At 45.8% G+C, this 20,532-nt stretch overlaps 1 protein-coding gene across 1 annotated transcript; it reads left to right on the forward strand.

Moving 5' to 3' along the window:
* Positions 1 to 5,406: 5,406 nt before the first annotated feature.
* On the forward strand, positions 5,407 to 20,209 carry LOC149318600 (uncharacterized). Its single transcript, XM_089508337.1, has 3 exons — positions 5,407 to 5,790; positions 5,962 to 6,017; positions 20,164 to 20,209. The coding sequence occupies exons 1-3, from the start codon at positions 5,407 to 5,409 to the stop codon at positions 20,207 to 20,209; spliced, it is 486 nt and encodes a 161-aa protein (XP_089364463.1).
* Positions 20,210 to 20,532: the final 323 nt, after the last annotated feature.

Below are 20,532 nucleotides of genomic sequence, written 5' to 3' on the forward strand. Positions count from 1 at the left end.
TGCAATTTTAACAGGAAAAAAAAAGAGAGTTTACAAATCTGTTTTTCTTTTATTCAAAGATATCTTGTTAAAACATATGCCCATAGCTTCCTCTCACAGATGAAAATCCGCCCTGAGTGGTGGAGGATTATTTAGATAGGAAGATTGATGTAGAAGGAGTTCCAGCCCCTGATATCCCCTGCCAAGTCTCTCTGGAGGTTATGAGGTAGGAGGCTTATAACAACACAGTGGGCATGGAGGTGGGTTGTGGTGAGGAGGAAGGGATAACATTTCCTATGTGAATCTTCTTATATTATCTCATCTTGCCTTTAATTCCACATCCCCTCCTGTGTCTCCTGTGCCCTATAACATGTTCTTCAGGAGAACCTAAGACTCTGCAAAGAGGCCTTGGGGTGAAAGGGTACACAAGTGGCTTCACGGTATGGAGAGGATTGGAACCATTTCTGCCATGGATTTCTTTGAGTTCATTTAGCTCAGAGCCCATGCCTATGTTTTTAATTTCACCCACACAAATATCAGTTTGCAAAATAGCTTCTATCAATCAAAAAACCAGAGACAGACAGCTACCCTCAGGCTTATAAGTAGGGGCTGGGGGAAGCTGAAGATATTCAAGAAAGGGGAATAGAGCAGGGAGTGGGAAAGAGAGATCAATTTGACAAAACAGGAATGCAGCATTGAATCTTAAATGGGTATTATATCCTGTTATATTAGGGAATTTATATACACCTGGGGTGGGGATGATCTTTTTTGGTGGTGTTCTTGGTAGGCAAAGATAGTACGACTCCTTGGTAACCTGGAACATGAACAGATATTGTCTGCCTATTTCCTTACTCATTTCTTGAATTAGAAGTTGATAGGGAGAGATAAAATGACTCTTAAACAGTTGCAAGAAATAATTTTGTCCTTAAGTTTCCAGCTCCCCAACAATGAAGATTTCTGAGCATGCTCATACCCTGTAGGATTGACAGGATTTCTGGGAAATGTATGTATTTGTACAACTACTCAGTGAGTAAACAGAAATTTTTAAAAGCATTCTTTCCAGGGGTGTATCTACATTGTAGAAATAATACAGTTTGACCACTTAACTGCTATGGCTTCCTTCCACAGAATCCTGGGATATGTAATTTTGTGAGGCACCAACACTCTTTGGCAGAGAAGGCTAAAGACCTTGTAAAACTACAAATCCCAGGATTCCATAGGATGGAGCTACAGCACTTAAAGTGGTGTCAAACTGCATTATTTCTACAGTGTAGATGCACCCCTAGAGTGTTTGTGGTGGGAAAATCAAGTTTAGAAATAGCCTTTAACTCTGGCTGTTGTCTTATGTTCCTCCCACCTGATCTCATCATTTATGTTTGAAAGTGTACTAATGCCTATGTTGGTTAAGGGCTGACTCTGAGCTTCTATGAGCAGAGACAAAATGAAGTGAGGAGGCTCAACTTGTAACTGATATGGGACTGTTCTTGTCTAAAAAAAAATTCATTTCTGCCTATAAAAAGGCTGCCCTTAATGGATTACAATACTACAGAACAGAAAGTTCAGCTGTTGTTTAGTTTATAAATACCGCTTCCTCTTTTTTTTTTTTTAAATGAAAATAGGTTTGGTTTGGATGTAACCAAAAAAAACCACCAAAACCCTTTGAGGTCATACATTTACCAGTTTCTATTTTAATAACAAGACTGAGGAGTGTTTCAGTTGCTCTTTTTGTGGTTATTCATTCCAAAGATAACGTTAAAGTAGAGAAGTGCATTTAAAAGAAATAGATTGCTTGTGGGGTGGGGATATACAGAATTGTCTTCTGGGTACAAATTGCTTTCTTTTCCTCCAAGGTGACTTCTTCAGAAAGTTTAATTAAAATCCCATTTGGCTATTGACAATTCCTTTATCTTACTATACCCATAATTGAATGATGCATGGTTGCTTAATATCCCAAGTCTTAATTATCTTATATTTCCATTTTCCTTTTCTCATTCATCCTTAGAGTTGTCTTATTGCTGTTAGATCACCATTTAGCATATTAATAAACAAGTATGATGTTATAAGATCTGCTTCAAACTGAGTTATATCATCAAAGGCTTCAGTAAGTATACAATTTGGACTCACCAATAAAATAACAAGAGATCCATTTAGTGCATGGTGGGTATGAAATAAAAAAATGTGGGCAAAAGAAATACTGAGGTTGAGGAATGATGTGAAGAAGTAGCAGGAGGTTCTTTCACTTCTGAGATAGTTGACAAAGATGAATTTTAGAGTAGCATTCAAAAAAGTAGAGACTGCAGCTGAAGGTTCGGGTAAATCCTCACCACTTAACAGGCCTGCTCCTGTCAGATTCCAGCAAGACTTCAGTACTGTTTTCAGGATATACTGTGAACCAGTGATATAGACTCAAGTCAGTTGACTCAGACCGAGGCTGCTTCAGTGACTTGACTTGGATTCAACTTGGCAATAAATAACACTCTGGAGTTTATCAGACAAGGGAAATTGGAAGTATAATCCAATGGCAATCTGAACGCAATCATGGGGTTTAATGTTATTGCATGATAGACTGTCACACACAAATTCAGGCAACGGGAAGTCAGTCCGAGCACAATCATGGGGTTTCACGTTATTGCGTGATAGACTGCCACATGCAAATTCAGGCAACGGCATGCTATTTCTGGGCAATGGGGAGCCAGTTCGAATGTAATGAGCATTCATGTAATTTCGCTAAACTAGCAACTTTATGTGAATGCATTCTGGCCCCACTTTCTTTTCATTCAAAATTAAGAGAAATTCCCCCGATATGATAAATCTCTCTGACTCGACTTGCAACTTATATTTTAGTGACCAACTTGCTGACATCATTCAATCTGAGCAGTAGGCAAGATCCGCTCCCCGAGTGTGGGGTATGTTTCTCAGAGGGGAACATCAATTTTATTTATTTCATTTCATTTCTATGCTGCTTTTATCCCAGAAAGGAACCCAAGACAACTCACAAGATAAAAACATTTCACAAGACTTTACAGTAAAAATTTAAAAGCAATTAAACTCATCTAGATAAAACAGTATTAGAATTAACACAAAAATAGACAAAAGGTAAAAACATAACTAACACCCCATATGAAACCACCCTGTTTTGTTTAAATATGTTAGGCAACAGGCTTGTGGTGGAAGAATCCTTCTAAATCCTTCAGGGATACGCTGCTGAGAAGACCTCAACCCCCACTGCAAGCCCATTGCCTAACACCTTTGCTCTTCCCCTCCAAGAAACTCACCCTGCATCCTTTTTTTAATGTTATAGTTGGCTCCCAGATTTAAGACTCAATTTGAGATTGAAAGTACTTCAGATTATACTTCAGACCTGGAGTAAAAGAGTTGAATAATTCACTGCTGTGGAATTGTGAGGAGCTGTAGTAAGGCACCCAAATCCTTCCCTACCCATTTTCTTGGGTGAGGATGTTCTTTCTTCATTGGAATAGTTTGGAGAAGTAACTTTTTACTACACTTTCCAAAATCTTCAGGCTGGCAGAGGGATTCTGGGAATTGTAGTTCAAAAGAAGAGGAGGAGGTGACCTTTAAAGAATAGATTTTTTTGTGCAGTTCCACAAACATCAAGTTTTTAATTCTTTGTGATACGTTATTCTTATTTTTCAGTTGTCCCAATTGGGTTCCAGTCCTATCAGCACTCAGCACTCTAGTAAGCATGAACAGCAGGGGCTTCCAAGGCTTCTCTGTGTTTGATATCTAGGTTTGTTTGTTTGTTTTTATTGGGGGCATACTTATCAAATTTGCAGATGACACCAAACTAGGAGGAGTAGGTAACACCCAGAGGACAAGATAAAAATGTAAATGACCTTAATAGATTAGAAAGCTGAGCCAAAGCTAACAAAATGAATTTCAACATGGAGAAATGTAAGGTACTGCACTTAGGGCAGAAAAATGAAATGCACAGATATAGGATGGGTGACACCTGGCTGAATGAGACTACGTGTGAAAGGGATCTACGAGTCCAAGTAGACCACAATTGAATATGAGTCAACAGTGTGATGCAGCAGCTAACAAGGCCAATGTGATTTTAGGCTGCATCAATAGAGGTATAGTGTCTAGATCAAGGGTGGTAATAGTGCCACTTTATTCTGCTTTGGTCAGGCCCCACCTGGAATATTGTGTCCAGTTGTGGGCGCCGCAATTCAGAAAGGATGTTGAGAAACTGGAGTGTGTCCGAAGGAGGGCAACTAAAATGGTGAAGGGTCTGGAAACCATGCCCTACGAGGAACGACTTAGGGAGCTGGGGATGTTTAGCCTGGAGAAGAGACAGTTAAGAGGTGATATGACAGCCCTGTTTAAATATTTGAAGGGATGTCATATTGAGGAGGGAGCAAGCTTGTTTTCTGCTGCTCCAGAGAACAGGACCCGGAACAATGGATGCAAGCTACAGGAAAAGAGATTCCACCTCAACATTAGGAGGAACTTCCTGACAGTAAGGGCTGTTCAACAGTGGAACAAACTCCCTCAGAGTGTAGTGGAGTCTCCCTCCTTGGAGGTTTTTAAGCAGAGGCTGGATGGTCATCTGTCGGGGATGCTTTGATTGAGAGTTCCAGCATGGCAGAATGGGGTTCGACTGTATGGCCTGTGCGGTCTCTTCCAACTCTAGGATTCTATGGCGGGATACAGACGGGCAGGGGAAGACGTCTTGGAGGTGTATTCTGCTGAATACGGAGCCTCCAGACCGCCCGCCCCGGGGACGTGCTTCAGGTGTCGGGGCTTCCACACGGGGGGCAGTGAAGACGCCTCACCTGGGTCCGTTTCGGACCCGTAGCTTCCATACCGCCGCCTCGGAGGACGCCGCAAAGAAAGGGGCAGCTTCCGCACGGGCGGCTCAAACCGCGGCTTTTTTTTTCTTTTGCCGCATGAAAAGTGCGCAGCTGCAGCAGTCTGCCAGCAGCCGGCAAATTTCCCTTTTACCGGCTGCGGAATGCGCATGTGCACATTTAAAGCGCCGAGGCCCCTTTAAACTTTTTTCCCCGCCCTGCCCAAGAACAAAGGTGGCCTCCTGCCAGCTGGTGATCAGCTGATGTTGGCATCCTTGCCCGCTTGCGCATTGCGAGTGCCACCACTGGCATCATGGATGCCTCCTCTCCTTTGTTCCCTTTGGTCTTCCTGAAGCTGCAATCCACAGCCACAGCTGTCGCCGGTGCCACCGCCGTCTTCTCCGCCTCCTCCGCCTCCTCCGCCTCCTCTGTCCCCTCTGCCCCCTCCGACCCCTCCGGCCCCTGCGCCTCCATTGCCGCTGCAATGGAGGTCCCATCATCCACCACCATAACAGCTGTAGACTTGGATGACAGCAGTAGTGATGATGATGATGACACAGAACAGCGCACGGCAGTGGCTGCCATAGCACTTCATCAGGCTACTGTTGGCAGTGCCATGGCCCTGGCCAGAGTGGCATGCCTCCACCGATGCTGGACGGTCCCTGCATCCCGAGACTTGTGGGACAACTTTGTGACAACCATATGGTCTGATGAGCAATGGAGGCATTTCTTCCGAATGCCCCGTGCCCTCTTCCACAGGCTAGTGGGCATCCTGCGCCCAGAACTGGAGAAGGCAGACACAGTGATGAGGAAAGCCATCCCGGTGGAGAAGAGAGTGGCCATTGGTGTCTTTTCACTGGCACACAAGTCCAGCTACATTGTGACGGGGGCGCTGTTTGGGACTGGCGTTTCCACCGTGGGGGAGATCGTGGTGGAGTTTGCCCTGGCCATGGAGAAGCTGCTGCTGTCACGGACCGTGTACCTGGGGAACGCACGTGAGGTAGGGACAGCCAGAACACCTTCCCTTTCATCTTTGGCAGCTCTGTGATATTCTGTGTCAAGTGTCACCCCCTCACTGTACATTTGCTGTTCTTGCTATGGTGCAGTTGCGCATGTGTAAAAGAGTTGTCATCTCAATTCCTCTGTTTCTCTCCCTTTCTTTCCCCCATAGATTATGGATGCCTTTGGTCGCCGCGGCTTCCCACAAGTGGTTGGCCTCATGGACGGGTGCCACTGCCTGATCATACCACCCTTGGGGCTGAGGAATGCCTATGTCAACAGAAAGGGCTCCTATTCTGTCATCCTGCAAGGGACATGTGACCACACAGGAAGGTTCGTGGACGTGGAGCTCGGATGGCATGGGTCAGCCCACGATGCCAGGGTGGCACGGAATTCTCTCATCTACGAGGCCATGGAGGCTGGCATCTATGTGCAAGGGAACCCCAGCATCAACATCAGAGGCCAGCAGATCGGGCCCCTGATACTGGCTGACTGTGCCTACCCCATTCGGAAGTGGCTCATGACACCCTTCAAGACCCCCCAGACCCCCAAACAGAAGCTCTTCAACAAGAAGTTGAATCGCGTGAGGGGGGCCGTGGAGAGATCGTTTGGCAGATTGAAGGCGAGATGGCGCTGTCTCACTGCCCCACTGCTGGTGGCAGAGGAGAACGTGGTGCCCATCCTGGTATCATGCGTCATTCTGCACAACATCTGTGAGACCAAGGGCAGGGTCCTGGATGAGGGCATGCGATATAGGCGCCGTTTTGTGCTGCCCACCCTGGGAGCAATCACGGCGGATGAAGAGAATGCCAAGAAGGATGCAGGGGAGGCTGTGAGGAATGCCCTGGCAGATTTTTTTCTGACAAGGAGAATCTGAAGGATGGCTCCTGTGCCATCATCTGTGATGTCAGAGTGCAATGTCCTGTAATAGCATATGCACATGAATAAATGTATCCCATTATCCACAGCCTGTGTCTGCCTATCATTCCTGATCTGTGCTGTGGGCATGTTTTGCCACGTGCCTGAGGGGGACACACACAACCACACACACACAAAAGGTCTCCTGGCGCCTGTTTTCCTGGGTCAAAAAGATACATCAGCTCCAACTGCCAATTGCCCCTTTGACAATGTATCAATCCCCCTCAAATTCAAGCTTTCCTAATGGCCCATTTGAATGTATCAATAGGGCACCCAGAGGGCATCTATTGGGGGAGAGATTCAAACTGCTCCTCTGAGAGCTTTCATTGGCCTAGGACCACCTTGGCCTAACGGCCCTGAGCCACAGGTGCCCATATATACCCGTGCGCAACTGTGCAAGACCCCAGGACGGCGATCAACATGGCAGCGCCACGCAGGAGGGTCCCGGTCCGAATCACCTACTAGACGGACGAGGAGGTCGGGATCCTCCTGGACTCCCTGATGCCACAGGCAGCTGCGAGGAGGGTGATGGCCAGCACCAACAAGCCCAACCGGGGGCATTTTCTCGAGTCCTCTCGTGCCCTCCGAAACCAAGGGTTTCAAAGAACGCTGCACCAATGTAGAGTGAAGTTTAAAACTCTCAAGGCAGCGTTCTTTGAAACCCTTGAGGATTTCGGAGAGGAGCCCCCGGTTGACAGGCGGCCACCATTCTTCTCGCGGCTGAAGGACCTGTGGATCAGGGGAGATAGGCCCAGACCGGAAGATCGCCGTCCTCCAGGTAAGTCAGAGCTCTTGCCATGCGCTGTCCTCCCCTCCTTGACCCTTCCCTTGCCCTCCTCTCCTTCCTGCATGGTGCCAATGCCATCCCTCCTCTTCCCTTCTGCAGGCGTGCGGCCGAGGCGGAGGGAGGGAGGGCACCGTGCCAGGTCGCCCTCTCCACCATCCTTGGGGGATGAGGATGTCCCCGAGGGTGGGCCACAGCCAGGACCAGCTGCTGTGGCCCCTCCGCAGCCAGAGCAGGCTCCTCTGGCGGCAGGTAGGTCCCCAGGGTGAGGGGTGGGGGTTGCCTGACTGCAGCCCCCACGACACTTGTGCCCTCCTCTGCCATGCCAGCATGGTAACTTGGGCCTTTTCTTCCTCTTTTGCAGGGCTTGAAGTCCTTGCTGCTGTTGCCGCCGCCGAGGAGCCTGGCCCGAGCCGCCGCCTGCCAGGGGAGCCAGGGGACTTGGCCCTGGATGCCAGGACCCTGGATCGAGTCCTCCAAGCCCGGCAGCAAGGTAAGTGTGGAGGTGAACCCAGGGAAGGGAGCGGGGGCACCCAGAAACCCTGCCTGTGGGAGTGGGTGATGGGCTCCACAGGCTGACCCTAACCATCCTCTTTCTTTTCCCCCCACAGAGAACCGGACGGAGAGGAGGTTCGCTGCCTTGGAGGACAAAGTGGAGAAGCTGGCGGAGAGAGTGTCCTCCATGGAAGAGACCCTCCAGGAACTCCTCCGCCGGCTTCCCGCCCCACCGCCTCCTCCCCCTCCCTGAAGCAGCTTCCCTCCCCTGCCCCCTCTGCCATCCCCCCTTCACCACCACCACCCTTCACCCTCCCCCTTCCCTTTGTAAATATTGTATATAGAAAAATTTTTTATTGTTATTGTGAATAAAAATCTTTATTTTTAAAAAAAACTTGTGTGGTTCATTATGCGCAACTGCGGCAGTGTGGCTGTGAGTGTGAATGTGACAGCTTAGGCGCAACTGTGCAGTCTAAAGCTAGGCAGGAGTGCTGGGAGGTAGCAATGTCCAAACTCTGTCCTTCCAGGCGTTTGGACTTCATCTCCCAGAATCCCAGACCACAGGGCAAGGTGGCTGGGGATTCTGGGAGATGAAGTCCAAACGCCTGGAAGGACAGAGTTTGGACATTGCTGGTTTGGGGACCAGTGAGCCAGGCATGGTGGGAGGAGAGAACAGGAAGGGTAGACTAGAGTAGATAGGACTGGGAGGGAACACATGCCCTGGGAGGCGAAATGATGTCTTTATGGGACATCATGGGACCTAGTGCCTTGTCAGTGCTCCCTGCCCCTTGATCCCAGGCCCCCTCTAGTTGCCCTTTGCCTTTGGGGGCGGGGTGTGGGCGGTGGGACTGCCACAGAGTCACTGAAGAGGCTGGAGGATGGCCCAGCAAGAGGCTGCTGAGACAGTTCCACCTCCATGGCAACTCCCTGCTCCTCAGCTGGAAGGATTGCTCTTGCTGGGGGCTCCTGCTGCCCTACTTCTTCCTCCACGACCCTGGGGACAGCCCTGGCTCTTCCAGCTCTTGCTGGGGGCTCCTGCTGCTCAACCACTTCCTCCACGACCCTGGGGACAGCAGCCCTGCCTCTTCCACCCTGCTCCCTACGTACCCTTCTGCGTCTCGGGCCACCCTGCCCTCCCCTCATGACCTCCAGCATTTGCCCCATCAGAACAGTCTGGGCTTCCAAGGTGGTGTTGAGTCGCCTCTGCTCCTGGTCTGACCTGTCCATTGATCTCTCCTGGTTCTGAACGGCCCTCTCTTGAACTTCTAGGTTCCTCTCTTGAAATCCCAGTGCCCTCACATTAACTTCTAGGTTCCTCTCATGAACTCCCAGTGTCCTCTCTTGAAATCGTAGTGCCGTCTCTTGAAATCCCAGTGCCCTTTCCATGAGCTCCCTGCGGGACTGTCTGCCCCTCTCCCTGTCCTCAAAGGCTCGCTGCCCCTGCTGCATCAGTGCTGCCATGTGCTCTTCTGAGCAAGCCTTGAGCTGATCCACAGCCGTCACAGTTTTAGTAGCTGCTGACGGACGCACCCTTTTCTTCTTGGTGGCAAGTCTCTCCTCTGCTGACATGGCAGCTATGGGATTAGCTGGAGGTGGTTCTCCTTCTCCTTCTCCTTCTTCTTCTGCTTCAGTTCGTCCTCCTACTATGGGACATACAAGCAGAGAGTCACAGAAGCCTACAGTTAGCAGAGACCCTGAGGGCCATCTAGTCCAACCCCATTCTGCCATGCAGGAACTCTCACTCGAAGCTGTGGCAAAGGGTAGAGCTTCAAACTAAGGGTGTGGGGAAAGGAGAGATTTACATGCAAGGAAGGGGTGCCTTAGGAATGTGGGACACATGCAGCACATGACCATGCCAGGGACACTCACAATCCTACTTCCACAGCAACCTTAAAAACATACCAGCACAGTAAGCAGTGAAAGAAACATGCCACAATTGCGCAGTTGAGCCATGCAGTAATAAACATAAATATAGGGTTTACCTTGCATACTCTCTTCGGCCTCACTGCCATCGCTGGCGGGTGCACTGGCCCGGGAGACAGGTGAGCGGTCACGGTAGCTGCTGGTCGTGGAAGAGGACCCAGCACGAGATGGTGGTCTCCTTCTGGAGCTCCCAGCCCCAGCAGACATTTGTCTGAGCAGGGCGCGGGGATCCAGAGGTCTCTGGCTGCTGGAGGAATCGCCCAAGTCGGGGTGTTCCTCCTCCTCCTGCTCCTCATCTGTATGACAAGGGACAAGGGTCATCTCTGCCCTGTGCCCACCCCGGGGCCACATCTTCCCCTTCTCCCATTTCCCCCTCCCTTCCCCCCAGGGGCCCTGGCGCATCTTACCCTGAGGGGGCATCAAAAGGTCTTGGGCACATTCAAGGTCCGGGGTCGCGTCCTCGTCCTCCTCCTCCACCACCACAGGCTCGGCTCTGGCTGGCTGGCCCGCCGGGACCCTCACACGCTCCCCACTGGTGACTAGTCTGTTGGGCCTGATGCTTCCATCACTTTTAATGAAAGCATGCAGCTCCTTGTAAAAGGGCAGGGGGGTGGCCTTCGTAGTACCTCTGGCCAGGGCATCTCTGTATTGTTTATATTGAGATTTCAGCGACTTGCATTTTTGGCGACACTCCTCCAAAGTTCTGTTGTGGCCCTTGGCTCTCATGGCTTCTTCCACTTCTCGATATGTGTCAGCATTCAGGTAGGACTGCTCCAATTTTTTCAGAATGTTTGGCTGGGACCATATAGCTATAAGGTCAGCCGTCTCCGCATGAGACCAAGACGTCCCCCTGCCTTTTTTCGGGGTGCTGGTGGATGGCTGTGCCATCCTGCCTGGTGCCAAAGGGGAGCCGCCGCACAGCTGTGCCAGGAGCAGCCGAACTGTGCCCGTTCCCAGGTGAAAATGGCGCAGGAATGTGTGTAGGGGGACACTTTAAATTCCAAACTTTCCCTTATCACTTTCTACAACCAAAACATCCGCCGGCAAAACTTACAACTTCCCGCGATTCCAGCAACGCATGCGCACATGGAGCTCTAGGGTTAGGGTTACGAGACTTAAAATGCGCCGCAGCTGTGCCGCAGCTTCCACAGCTGCATGGCAGCGGACGCTGCAATTAAAGCCTGACTGCAAACTGCGCATGTTCCAAGACCCCAACTCATTATGCGACGCAGCAGACACGGAGCTTTTAAATGGACAACTTAAATTAGCGGCGTAGCAATTCTGGTGTACCGGTGCAGCAGCTCTCATGGCTTCTTCCACTTCTCGATATGTGTCAGCATTCAGGTAGGACTGCTCGAGTTTCTGCAAAATGTTTGGCTGGGACCATATAGCTATGAGGTCAGCCGTCTCAGTATGAGACCAAGACGTCCCCCTGCCTTTTTTCGGGGTGCTGGTGGGTGGCTGTGCCATCCTGCCTGGTGGCAAAGGGGAGCCGCCGCACAGCTGTGCCAGGAGCAGCCGAACTGTGCCCGTTCCCAGGTGAAAATGGCGCAGGAATGTGTGTAGGGGGTCACTTTAAATTCCAAACTTTCCCTTATCACTTTCTACAACCAAAACATACGCCGGCAAAACTTACAACTTCCCGCGATTCCAGCAACGCATGCGCACAAGTGGCTCTAGGGTTAGGGTTACGAGCCTTAAAATGCGCCGCAGCTGTGCTGCAGCTTCCACAGCTCCATGGCAGCGGACGCTGCAATTAAAGCTTGACTGCAAACCACGCATGTCCCGGACCCCAACCCATTATGCGACGCAGCTGACACGGAGCTTTTAAACGGGCAACTTATATTTGCGGCGTAGCAATTCGGACGTACCGGTGCAGCAGCTTACATACGGAGATGCGCACGTATGCCACAAATCAAAAAGAAGCGGAAAAAAGCAGCACCTTTTTAATGCCGCTTCTTCCCGCTTGGGCCGTGCGGGCGGCGTGTTCATGACGGCATTCAGGTAAGGCCCGTCTGAAGGCTCTACCTTCATGACGTCATGAATACACCCCTTTTTGCCCGTCTGTATCCCGCCTATGAAAGTTTTAAACACTTGAAAAAAATGTAAAAGTCCAGCTATTTAAAAGAAATTGCAAGAGTGGGTATTTTAGGTCTATTTAGTTAATTCATTTGTTACCAATATTGGAAAAGATAAGAAAGATCAAAATAACTGATAATTTTTAAAAAGAAAACAAAAGAAAAGAATCTGCATGTGTATTAATAGTTCAACATACACTCTAATAGGCTTTGTGTTATAGCCTGGATTTAAGTGCTACAAAGTGTAAAACTCATTAATTTTTTTACTTAAAAGTGTCTTTAATCTTGCTAGTTTCTGCAAGCTATTTGTTCCTTTTCAAGTTTGCTCTTTTTTGTGAAACACATATTTTTACCTTAAAAATTAAATCATATCACACACTGTAGGCAGTTTCTTTTCATATGCAAAACTGATACAATCAAAGGCAAAATCTCTGATATTCAGTTTTGAAAACATTGGTCTTCATTCTCTTCAGTCTGGATTTTAATTATATCAGGATTGCTTATTATGAAACTAAATTGTCCAGGCCAGTTGCATTTTTCCCTCTCGTACCCACTCTTGCTCTATTTATAGTGATGTACTGCAAAGTATTAGTATTTACTGAACTGAAACAGGTTAAACAGAATTTGGCAGCAGATGTTTCCATACATTTTAGCACTTCAAATTATATCAAAGTGGGGAAAGAAACCCTGCCTTTCAGCCCTGTGCAGCAGAGCTTGAAAAAATTAGCTTTTGAATTGCAGGACCTAGAATCTCTATACACTAATTACTAATTTTAAATTAATACGATTCTGTTCTTAAGGTTAACTGTGGTTTAGCCAGCATAATACAGTACAGTTCTTGGGAAAAATAACTTTTGGATTATAAAGTAAAAAATAACTTTTGGATGTCTCCCAAAATCCGGAGACATCTGGAGGCATATTGGCAATCATAGGTGGACTCTTAGGCTTAGACAGCCAAATAAAATAAATCCAAAGTCCATATTGCTCTGATATCGTTTTTAGGTCACTCAAAGGGGCAAAAAAGCCCCAGCAAGCTTTCAGAGCTCAGGCATCTCTTCATCCTGTGAAGAGGGTTTTAAAAGTATGCAGGGGTAGTGATGGTGCTGGAATCACAGAATCTACATTTCTTGGCCTGAGATTCCACCTAAAATTAGAAGAGTGCCCTGTGTACCTCCAGAAACCTCCATGTGCAGTTCTCCACCAATGACTGGCCCCAAATTTGGCACTTATATCCACTAGGAAAAACCCTGTCAAATCAGTTGTTTGAGCCTGGGGACTCCTGGAGATCACATTCTTCAAACCTCTTACTCTGGACTGAGCAGGAATAGACTGGTTGGGTGGTTGCTCTAGGGAGGCCCACCAGTTACCCTTCTTGTTAGGTCTGGGGCCTTAGGTCCTCTGGTGTAGGTGATGTATATATTCTCTGGTGCTATAGATAGTCACACTGTTGTAGGGACTTATGGAAGACATTTTTTTTCAAATAAATCTCCAAAAAAGAAATAAAAAAGAAGGTCAGTCCAAACCCACTGCTCACTCTGGGATATGCAAGCTGAAATGGCTTGGGAAGCTTTTGATGATCCAACACTCTCCAGAGTTTATCACACGGGAGGAATTTCTCTTAATTTCGAATGAAAAGAAAGTGGGGCCAGAATGCATTCACATGAATTCGCTAGTTCAGCAAATTTACGTGAATTCGAATTGCATTCAAACTGACTTCCCATTGCCCGAAAATAGCTTGCCATTGCCCGAAATTGCGTGTGGTAGTCTATCACGCAATAATGTGAAACCCAATGATTGCATTCGGACTGACTTCCCATTGCCCGTAATTGAATGTGGTAGTCTATCACGCAATAACGTTAAACCCCATGATTGCGTTTGAATTGCCATTGGATTATACTTCCAATTTCCCTTGTCTAATAAACTCCTTCCTCTTGCCTCTACTAAACCTCTTTGGGATTGTCTTGAAAGTTCTGTCCTTGAACATCTAGACTTTTCCTCCATTCAGACACAGTTTTTTTTTCTTTTGCTACACTTGTTTAGAAATGCCTAAATTCCATGTTCTCCCCTTCAAAACAGTGAATTAGATTGTACCCAGTAATCTTGACAGCATGTGTTTCTTTCAAGTGGTCTCAGCCATTTCCTGTTTCACTTGAAACAGATGTCATTCTGGTTTCTCACAATACCTAAAGGATGATAGATCAGGATTTATGAATTAAGATGACATTTGGTGGAATGGAAGAACAACCAGTCTTTTTTGAAAGATAGCAATATTTTCGTCAGGTAGATTAGTAGAGAAAGGAAATGGTATTAAAGTGAGAATGTGGTGGGAGTTACATACAGGGTATTAAATAGAAATATCAGGGGAATAGGGTTATTACTGGGTCAGAAACCTAGAAGAGGTTAATTGTCTGTAAATCACAATACAGATGTCCCAGGACAGAGCCTGCTGCACAGATTTCAGTACATGAGTCCCTTGAGCTAATTGCAGTTCTGAGGTCAAAGCATCAGACCACAGCTCTTGTTCTAGGCAGCAATTATTTTAATTCATACTGCAGGATAGGAATTATGTGACTCAAATTGCAACCTGTGAAAGATCAAGTGCTGCTCACACCACACCAGAGGGGAAAAAAGAGAATAGTGAAAAGTTTAAAAGTGCAAATGATTTAAAAAGCCAATTTCCTTTAAAAGAAATTAGAATGTGGGCATTTCTAACAAGGGGCCCTTTTCTACTACATAGTGATAGCAGCATGATTCCACTTTAACAGCTATATTACCAACTTATGAAATCCTGGGGTTTACCATTTGGTGAAGCATTAGAGCTCTCTGGCTGAGAATTTAGAACTGCAAATCACCAGATTTGTGAAAAAGCCCAAGGAGATCAAACTTCTGTCACAATCACCAATTACATATTTCTTTATCTTTAGTTATGGCAATCAGCTGGGAACTAAAGGACAGGGACAGGCTTCAGTGTCTAGTCTGACACTATGATTAGGCAGAGTGCGGCAACAATAGTAAACTGCATTTGCACTACAAAAATAAGGCAGCTTGATACTGCTTTAGCTGCCATGACTCGGTGCTATGGAATTCTGGGGTTTATAGTTTTGTGAGCTCTTTAGCCTTCTCTCTTGGAAGGCTAGTTTGGTATCACAACAAATTACAATTCCTAGGATTCCATAGGATGGAGCCATGGCGGTTAAAGTGGTGCCAAACTGCATTATTTTTGTGATGCAGATGCAGCCTGAGATAGCTGATGCTTAAGGACAGATGAGGACAGAAACAGCTCCCATCATTCCTTCTGAGCCCCACCCTCCCATCCGTTTACTTCTCTTGAAGGAAAAACACTATCTGTGCCACCACCCACTAGACTAGCCTGTTGCCCTCAAGTTGATAGGGGACAATAATCAGTTGCAAATGATAAAGTAAAGTTAAGCTGCCATTATAGTCCACTTCTGTATGTAAAATGGAGGGGGCATTTTGCCCTTGGTCTGGTCTTATATGTGATTTCCTTAATATTCTTGCCATGCTTTCTATTTTCATTGTGTTTGACTCCAACTTTTAGTCATTTTCAGATGGCATAGAGACTGATGTGATCTCCATTTGCAAATGAAATTTGTAAGTACAACACTGGCCTAACCTTTAGCATTTTTTGCTGTTACTGCATCAGTTAAATAGGACTAACCTCCGCTGATGTCATTTTCATACCTTTCTGGTGAGTCAGAAGGAAACTTCAGATTCCACTCCTCCTCCCTTTTCCCCAAAATATTTTTGTGGCTTCCACAGAATAATTTCAACTAAACACAGTTCATCCTGTGACCTGCTTCCAAATACTGCTATAGCCTTGGATACAACATAGAGGGTGCATGCTTATAAACAGGAATTGGCCCCATTTCCTCTCTCCTAGAACACACTCATACAAACACTTACATCTTTTTGTATATATAATATGTGTAATGAGGGCAGATTATTCATTGAGGCTGACATATTTAGTACCTTGGTCAAGAGATAAAGTGCAGAAGGCTTCCATTTGTGGTGAGGAGCATCAGAGATCCATTTTTGAATCTAAGTTGTCACCTCCTGCCACTCTTTCTCTAGTGCCTACAATATGTAGAGAGATCTTGTTGAACCCTTGAGACTAACTAAAGAAAGAAGTTGGCAGCATGAGTGTTCATAGACTTAAGTCTACTTCCTCAGATGCAAAGGTGCTATAAGATCTCTTTACATACTGGTTGTATAGACTAACATGGCTATAGCTTTGAATCCTTGTGCCTACAACAAGTAATGACTGAAAAAAGGAAATTGGGTGGCCCCATTCCAAAAGAAAAGAAATGCAGAGCTGGCAGATAGGGAGCAGCCACTATTTCCATCTCTATCCACGTCACCCAGCATCTCCTGGCTAAAGCATCTACCTTCCTCTGCCCAATGATAGGGCTAGCAATGGTGGTTAATTCAGAATGAAGTCCTATCCTGTTCATTATTGGCTTCCAGCTAAGTATACAGAGGACTGAATCCTCCATTTTCATATTGAGCAGGGTTGGGAATCATGTGAGATGTTGTTGGACTGCAGCCTTCAGCATTTCTCACTGTTGGTTAGGGTTAATGGGAGCTGCAGACCAACAAAATCTCAAGGGTCCCATGATTTCAAGCTCTAGACTAAAGGCAATGTTTGCAGGGATTTCAATGGGCCTGGAACATTTGGATAGCTTTGTCATGGCATTTAGGAAACTAGTTTACAGGATGGGGAACTTAGATTTTATATAGCCTGGAACCAGCATATCTGAAGGATATCTCCCCCATTTGAAGCTACCTATTGTTTAAGGCCTTCATCAAAGTAGGATGGCCAAGTGCCAAAGAGGATAGAACTTCTGTGTATTTAACAGATGTTCATCTTATCCTCCAAGATACAAATATTAAATATGTTTTTATTGGTATATTTATATTCACTTAAAATGCTCCCAAATTGTTAATTTGACTCTGTCTTGATTAAGTCTAATGAAGACATGACACATAAGGGAAAGGGCTGGCAGTGGGGAGAGACTTCCATCCAGCTGATGCCACCTGTTCTTCATTCCTTTGAGGTCACAGCTGCAGCAGTTGAAATGGATTAAGTATGCCACCAAATAGAGAGAGCATAGATCAGCTACTGCTGATCAAGGCAGGATGGAGCTGTGCCTGCCTTTTCTTTCAGAGATCAAAAACAGCCTTCTTCAGCTGCCTGACCAAGGCACAATGTCCACGTTTGCTTTTGGCCACACTGTGTGATAACTGGAACAGAGGCTTCTGTCTGATTTCCCTTGCCTTCAGAGATCAAGCAGGTTGCAGCACATGAGTTAACCAGGTCCTCCATATCATTATGTTAAATTTCCACATTCTTCTCTGCTTGAAGTACTGTCCCCTCCAGTTTTCAAATGTGATCCATGGGAAAGCAGAACAGGTGCCATGGAATTACCCATCTGCATTTAGAAGCCAGGCACGAGACTGAGCAGGCACACTGTCCTTTGATTATAGTCTTCTGCACTACAAGGAAAATCATATTGTTTTCCAATTAAAATTATAATATAAAGTACAACTTAAATTGCATCCATGCATATACACTAGCATGTGCAATTTTTATCCTGATCTATGCTGTCTTTATTTGGTGGCATCTAAACTGCCATCTTCATTCCAAGCATATCACAGAGAGTAAATGTTCTCATGGCTTCCCCTACATTCTGGGTTTTGTTTTTGTTTTTTAAGCTAGAAACTTTTTTACCAAATGAGCATAAACAGAACTGACAAAACAAAGATGTCTTTTTCTTCATTGTTTAGACTTTCATAGTAGTACTGTATTGATCTTTTTAAAATCTTTAAACATGAAATACCTTTCTTTTAAATCAAGAAAGCACTTTCCCTCTTTTACTGTTCTGCTACATGAACTATATACATTAAAATTCTCCTCACCATTGGCCAAATGCAATTAGACAATGTTTGATTATGCACAGGGTTTTCAAACCAGCTTTGAGCTTTATAAATACATAACCAAATTAGATCTATTTGTATTTGGCTGTGAGCCAAGCAAAGGAAAAGTATATGAATTTTAATAGATGAAGCTTGGAAAAGGTCTATAATAGGAGGTCAATGTCTGAGAGCAGAAGTAGAAGATTATTTATTCAGGGGGAGTTTGGAAGAAATTTCCTCTCAAACATTTCTATACAGAAAACATTGACCTTGACTTGCACTGTAGCATAAGCAAGATTCCAAAACAGGCAATACATTGTCTGTCTAGTTAATGATACTGGCTTGGATCCTAAGAGAAGTTAACTAAAAGAAATTCACAGAAGGAAAATTTCTTATCCTCTCCTGGGACTCTGCAGTCATTTCTGCCTTCCAAAGTACCATTCTGTGTGCTTGGGGTGGTCCTTCTGGGTAATATTGGATAGGACATGGCCAGAGGGTAGGGGAAACTTTTCTTTTTGCAGACCTTATGATGCTTACTAGAAGACCTGGCAGTGAGTGTGTGACTTCACGTTAACAAGAATAAGCACAGAGCAGATTTTGTTTAGATGGAAGAGGCCACAACTTTATTGGTTACTGCAGAACAGGCTTGACCCACAGCGTAGGTCCTGATCTAGATATCAGTCAACCCACTTACTGGCTGATTGCAATCCATTCCTCCATCAACATGCTTGATGTTCAAGGCAAATCCATTCAACCAGGCCAGCTGCTGAGTATTGCTGTATGAAAGATATGGGGATCCACTGAGGTCAAAACCAGTGTGCGGTTCCCCTGCTATTTTGTAGTGAACAGAGCCTTCTACTTCCAAGCTGGACATGACATGGGTGCCTGCTCCCTCAAGGTCTCTTAAAAGGACCCTCCATACTGGATATGAATGGGGCACTAGCCCTAGCTACTTCAAGACTGGATTTTGGCTAAAACTAAAATGTATTAACTGTGTGATGCCACCAACAAAACAGTAATCTATACACATACCTTAACAATGAAGGGGGTGGGTAGGCAAAGTTTACAATCCAAGCTGGCTGACTTGGCATGGTGGAAGAAAGAGCTTGGGCCTAGATATAGACTTCACTTGCTCCTGGGCCATGTCTTCTGCCAGTTGGCCCAGTTGCCTCTGGTTGGCTGACCTTCCAGCTCCATACCAGAACTTGAAACAACTGTGTTGGCTACTGCAAAAGAGAAGCAGCAGCAGCAGCAAGAGGCACACAGTACCATCCTTGCTTTGCCTGTAGCCATCATCTGCAAATTTTTGTTCCCTTTGGAAACAAACCTACCATGACATCCTGGTTAGGAACCATACTTATCATGGCAAAACTGATTTTGAGTGATCTCTTGTCCATTCAGCAGTCCATCATTCTCCATCCTACGTTGTCCAGGAAGACTCCTTAACAGAGGCATTGGGAGATGCCAGGAACAGGAAATTTTTCTTCCATGAATTCCTTAAGCTTACTTATCTTATGTTTACTTACCCAAGCCACATGTCATTGTTACATCATTCAGCTCCAGTATTTAAAGATATTAATTTGCAGTTGAGGGATTTTTATTGCTTTTCACAAATTGAATGGGAACATTATAGCAATTCTAAAGCAATGATGTGATTTTTATGTCCTGAACGTACAAAAGACAACCTATCAAAATCCAAAAGCAACTTACATTTGCCTTCCCCAAGGAATACAGACCCGCACATTGTTGCTTGAAAAACTGTTCAACTGTCATCCTCACCCCTCCCTACCATCTTGAGTAACAGAATTCTATTTTCAAAAGACATTTTCATTTTTACAACATTAGGCTCATTGGGGCTCTTGAGGATTAAATGTAAGATAGCGCAAGCTCTGTGTTTTTGCAGTACTGGAAGAAACGCTTACATTTCAAAACAATTTTCCCTCAGCCACAGAGTGTGAAAAGATGAAGGAATCTGTTAACATACTGATTGCTTTGAGCGCCACCTTAAATTAGCTTTCTGTTCCCCTTCATATGGTTTTCCATTACATTTAAATAAATTAAAGTTCAGTTATCTGGAAGACATGTGCTCATTACTCTTTAGGCGGGAGGGTTAATTGATCAGACAAAAACAATCACTAGGAACATTTCATCAGGGTGAAATCCACATGTGGGTCTTGGGACTAAGTGTCATCACCAATACCAGCTAAATCTGCTGTTTCATAATGTGCACTCTTTCCCCTAGCCTGTGGCAGCAACAGTGCCTGACTATTTTCAGCAACAGCCAGTGATTGCAAAGGACTCTCTTTTGAGACTTCCTCATGAGTCATGCTTTTCAAAATTGCTCATTAGCTGGAGAGGGTGGGTGTTGTTGAGTAGTTGTTGTTGATACACAGGATCTGAATCTGGTCAGCAAAGAAGTAGCTATAGATAAACAGGAAGATGAGCTTCCTATATAAATGCTTTGATTTTGAGGACCACCGCTTGTTTCTCTCTTTGGTGATTAGTTTTGGAGGGGGGAAAAAACAAAGATTCAGCAGTTTAGACTGGTATTAAAACCTAATTAAAACAAATATATGCTGGTTCTTCCAAAAGTCCTCCTTCCCTCCCACAG

This window comes from Sceloporus occidentalis, unplaced genomic scaffold (assembly GCF_023333645.1).
Source record: "Sceloporus occidentalis isolate IW3139 unplaced genomic scaffold, rSceOcc1.0.p SCAF_2, whole genome shotgun sequence".
Lineage (NCBI taxonomy): Eukaryota > Metazoa > Chordata > Lepidosauria > Squamata > Phrynosomatidae > Sceloporus > Sceloporus occidentalis.

Coding starts and splice junctions, on each gene's coding strand:
- LOC149318600 (XM_089508337.1), top strand. CDS start 5,407: ATGGCCCTGGCCAGAGTGGCATGCCTCCACCGATGCTGGACGGTCCCT. Junction 5,791..5,961: donor ACCTGGGGAACGCACGTGAG/GTAGGGACAGCC, acceptor TTTCCCCCATAG/ATTATGGATGCCTTTGGTCG. Junction 6,018..20,163: donor GTGGTTGGCCTCATGGACGG/GTGCCACTGCCT, acceptor TCTTTCCCCTAG/CCTGTGGCAGCAACAGTGCC.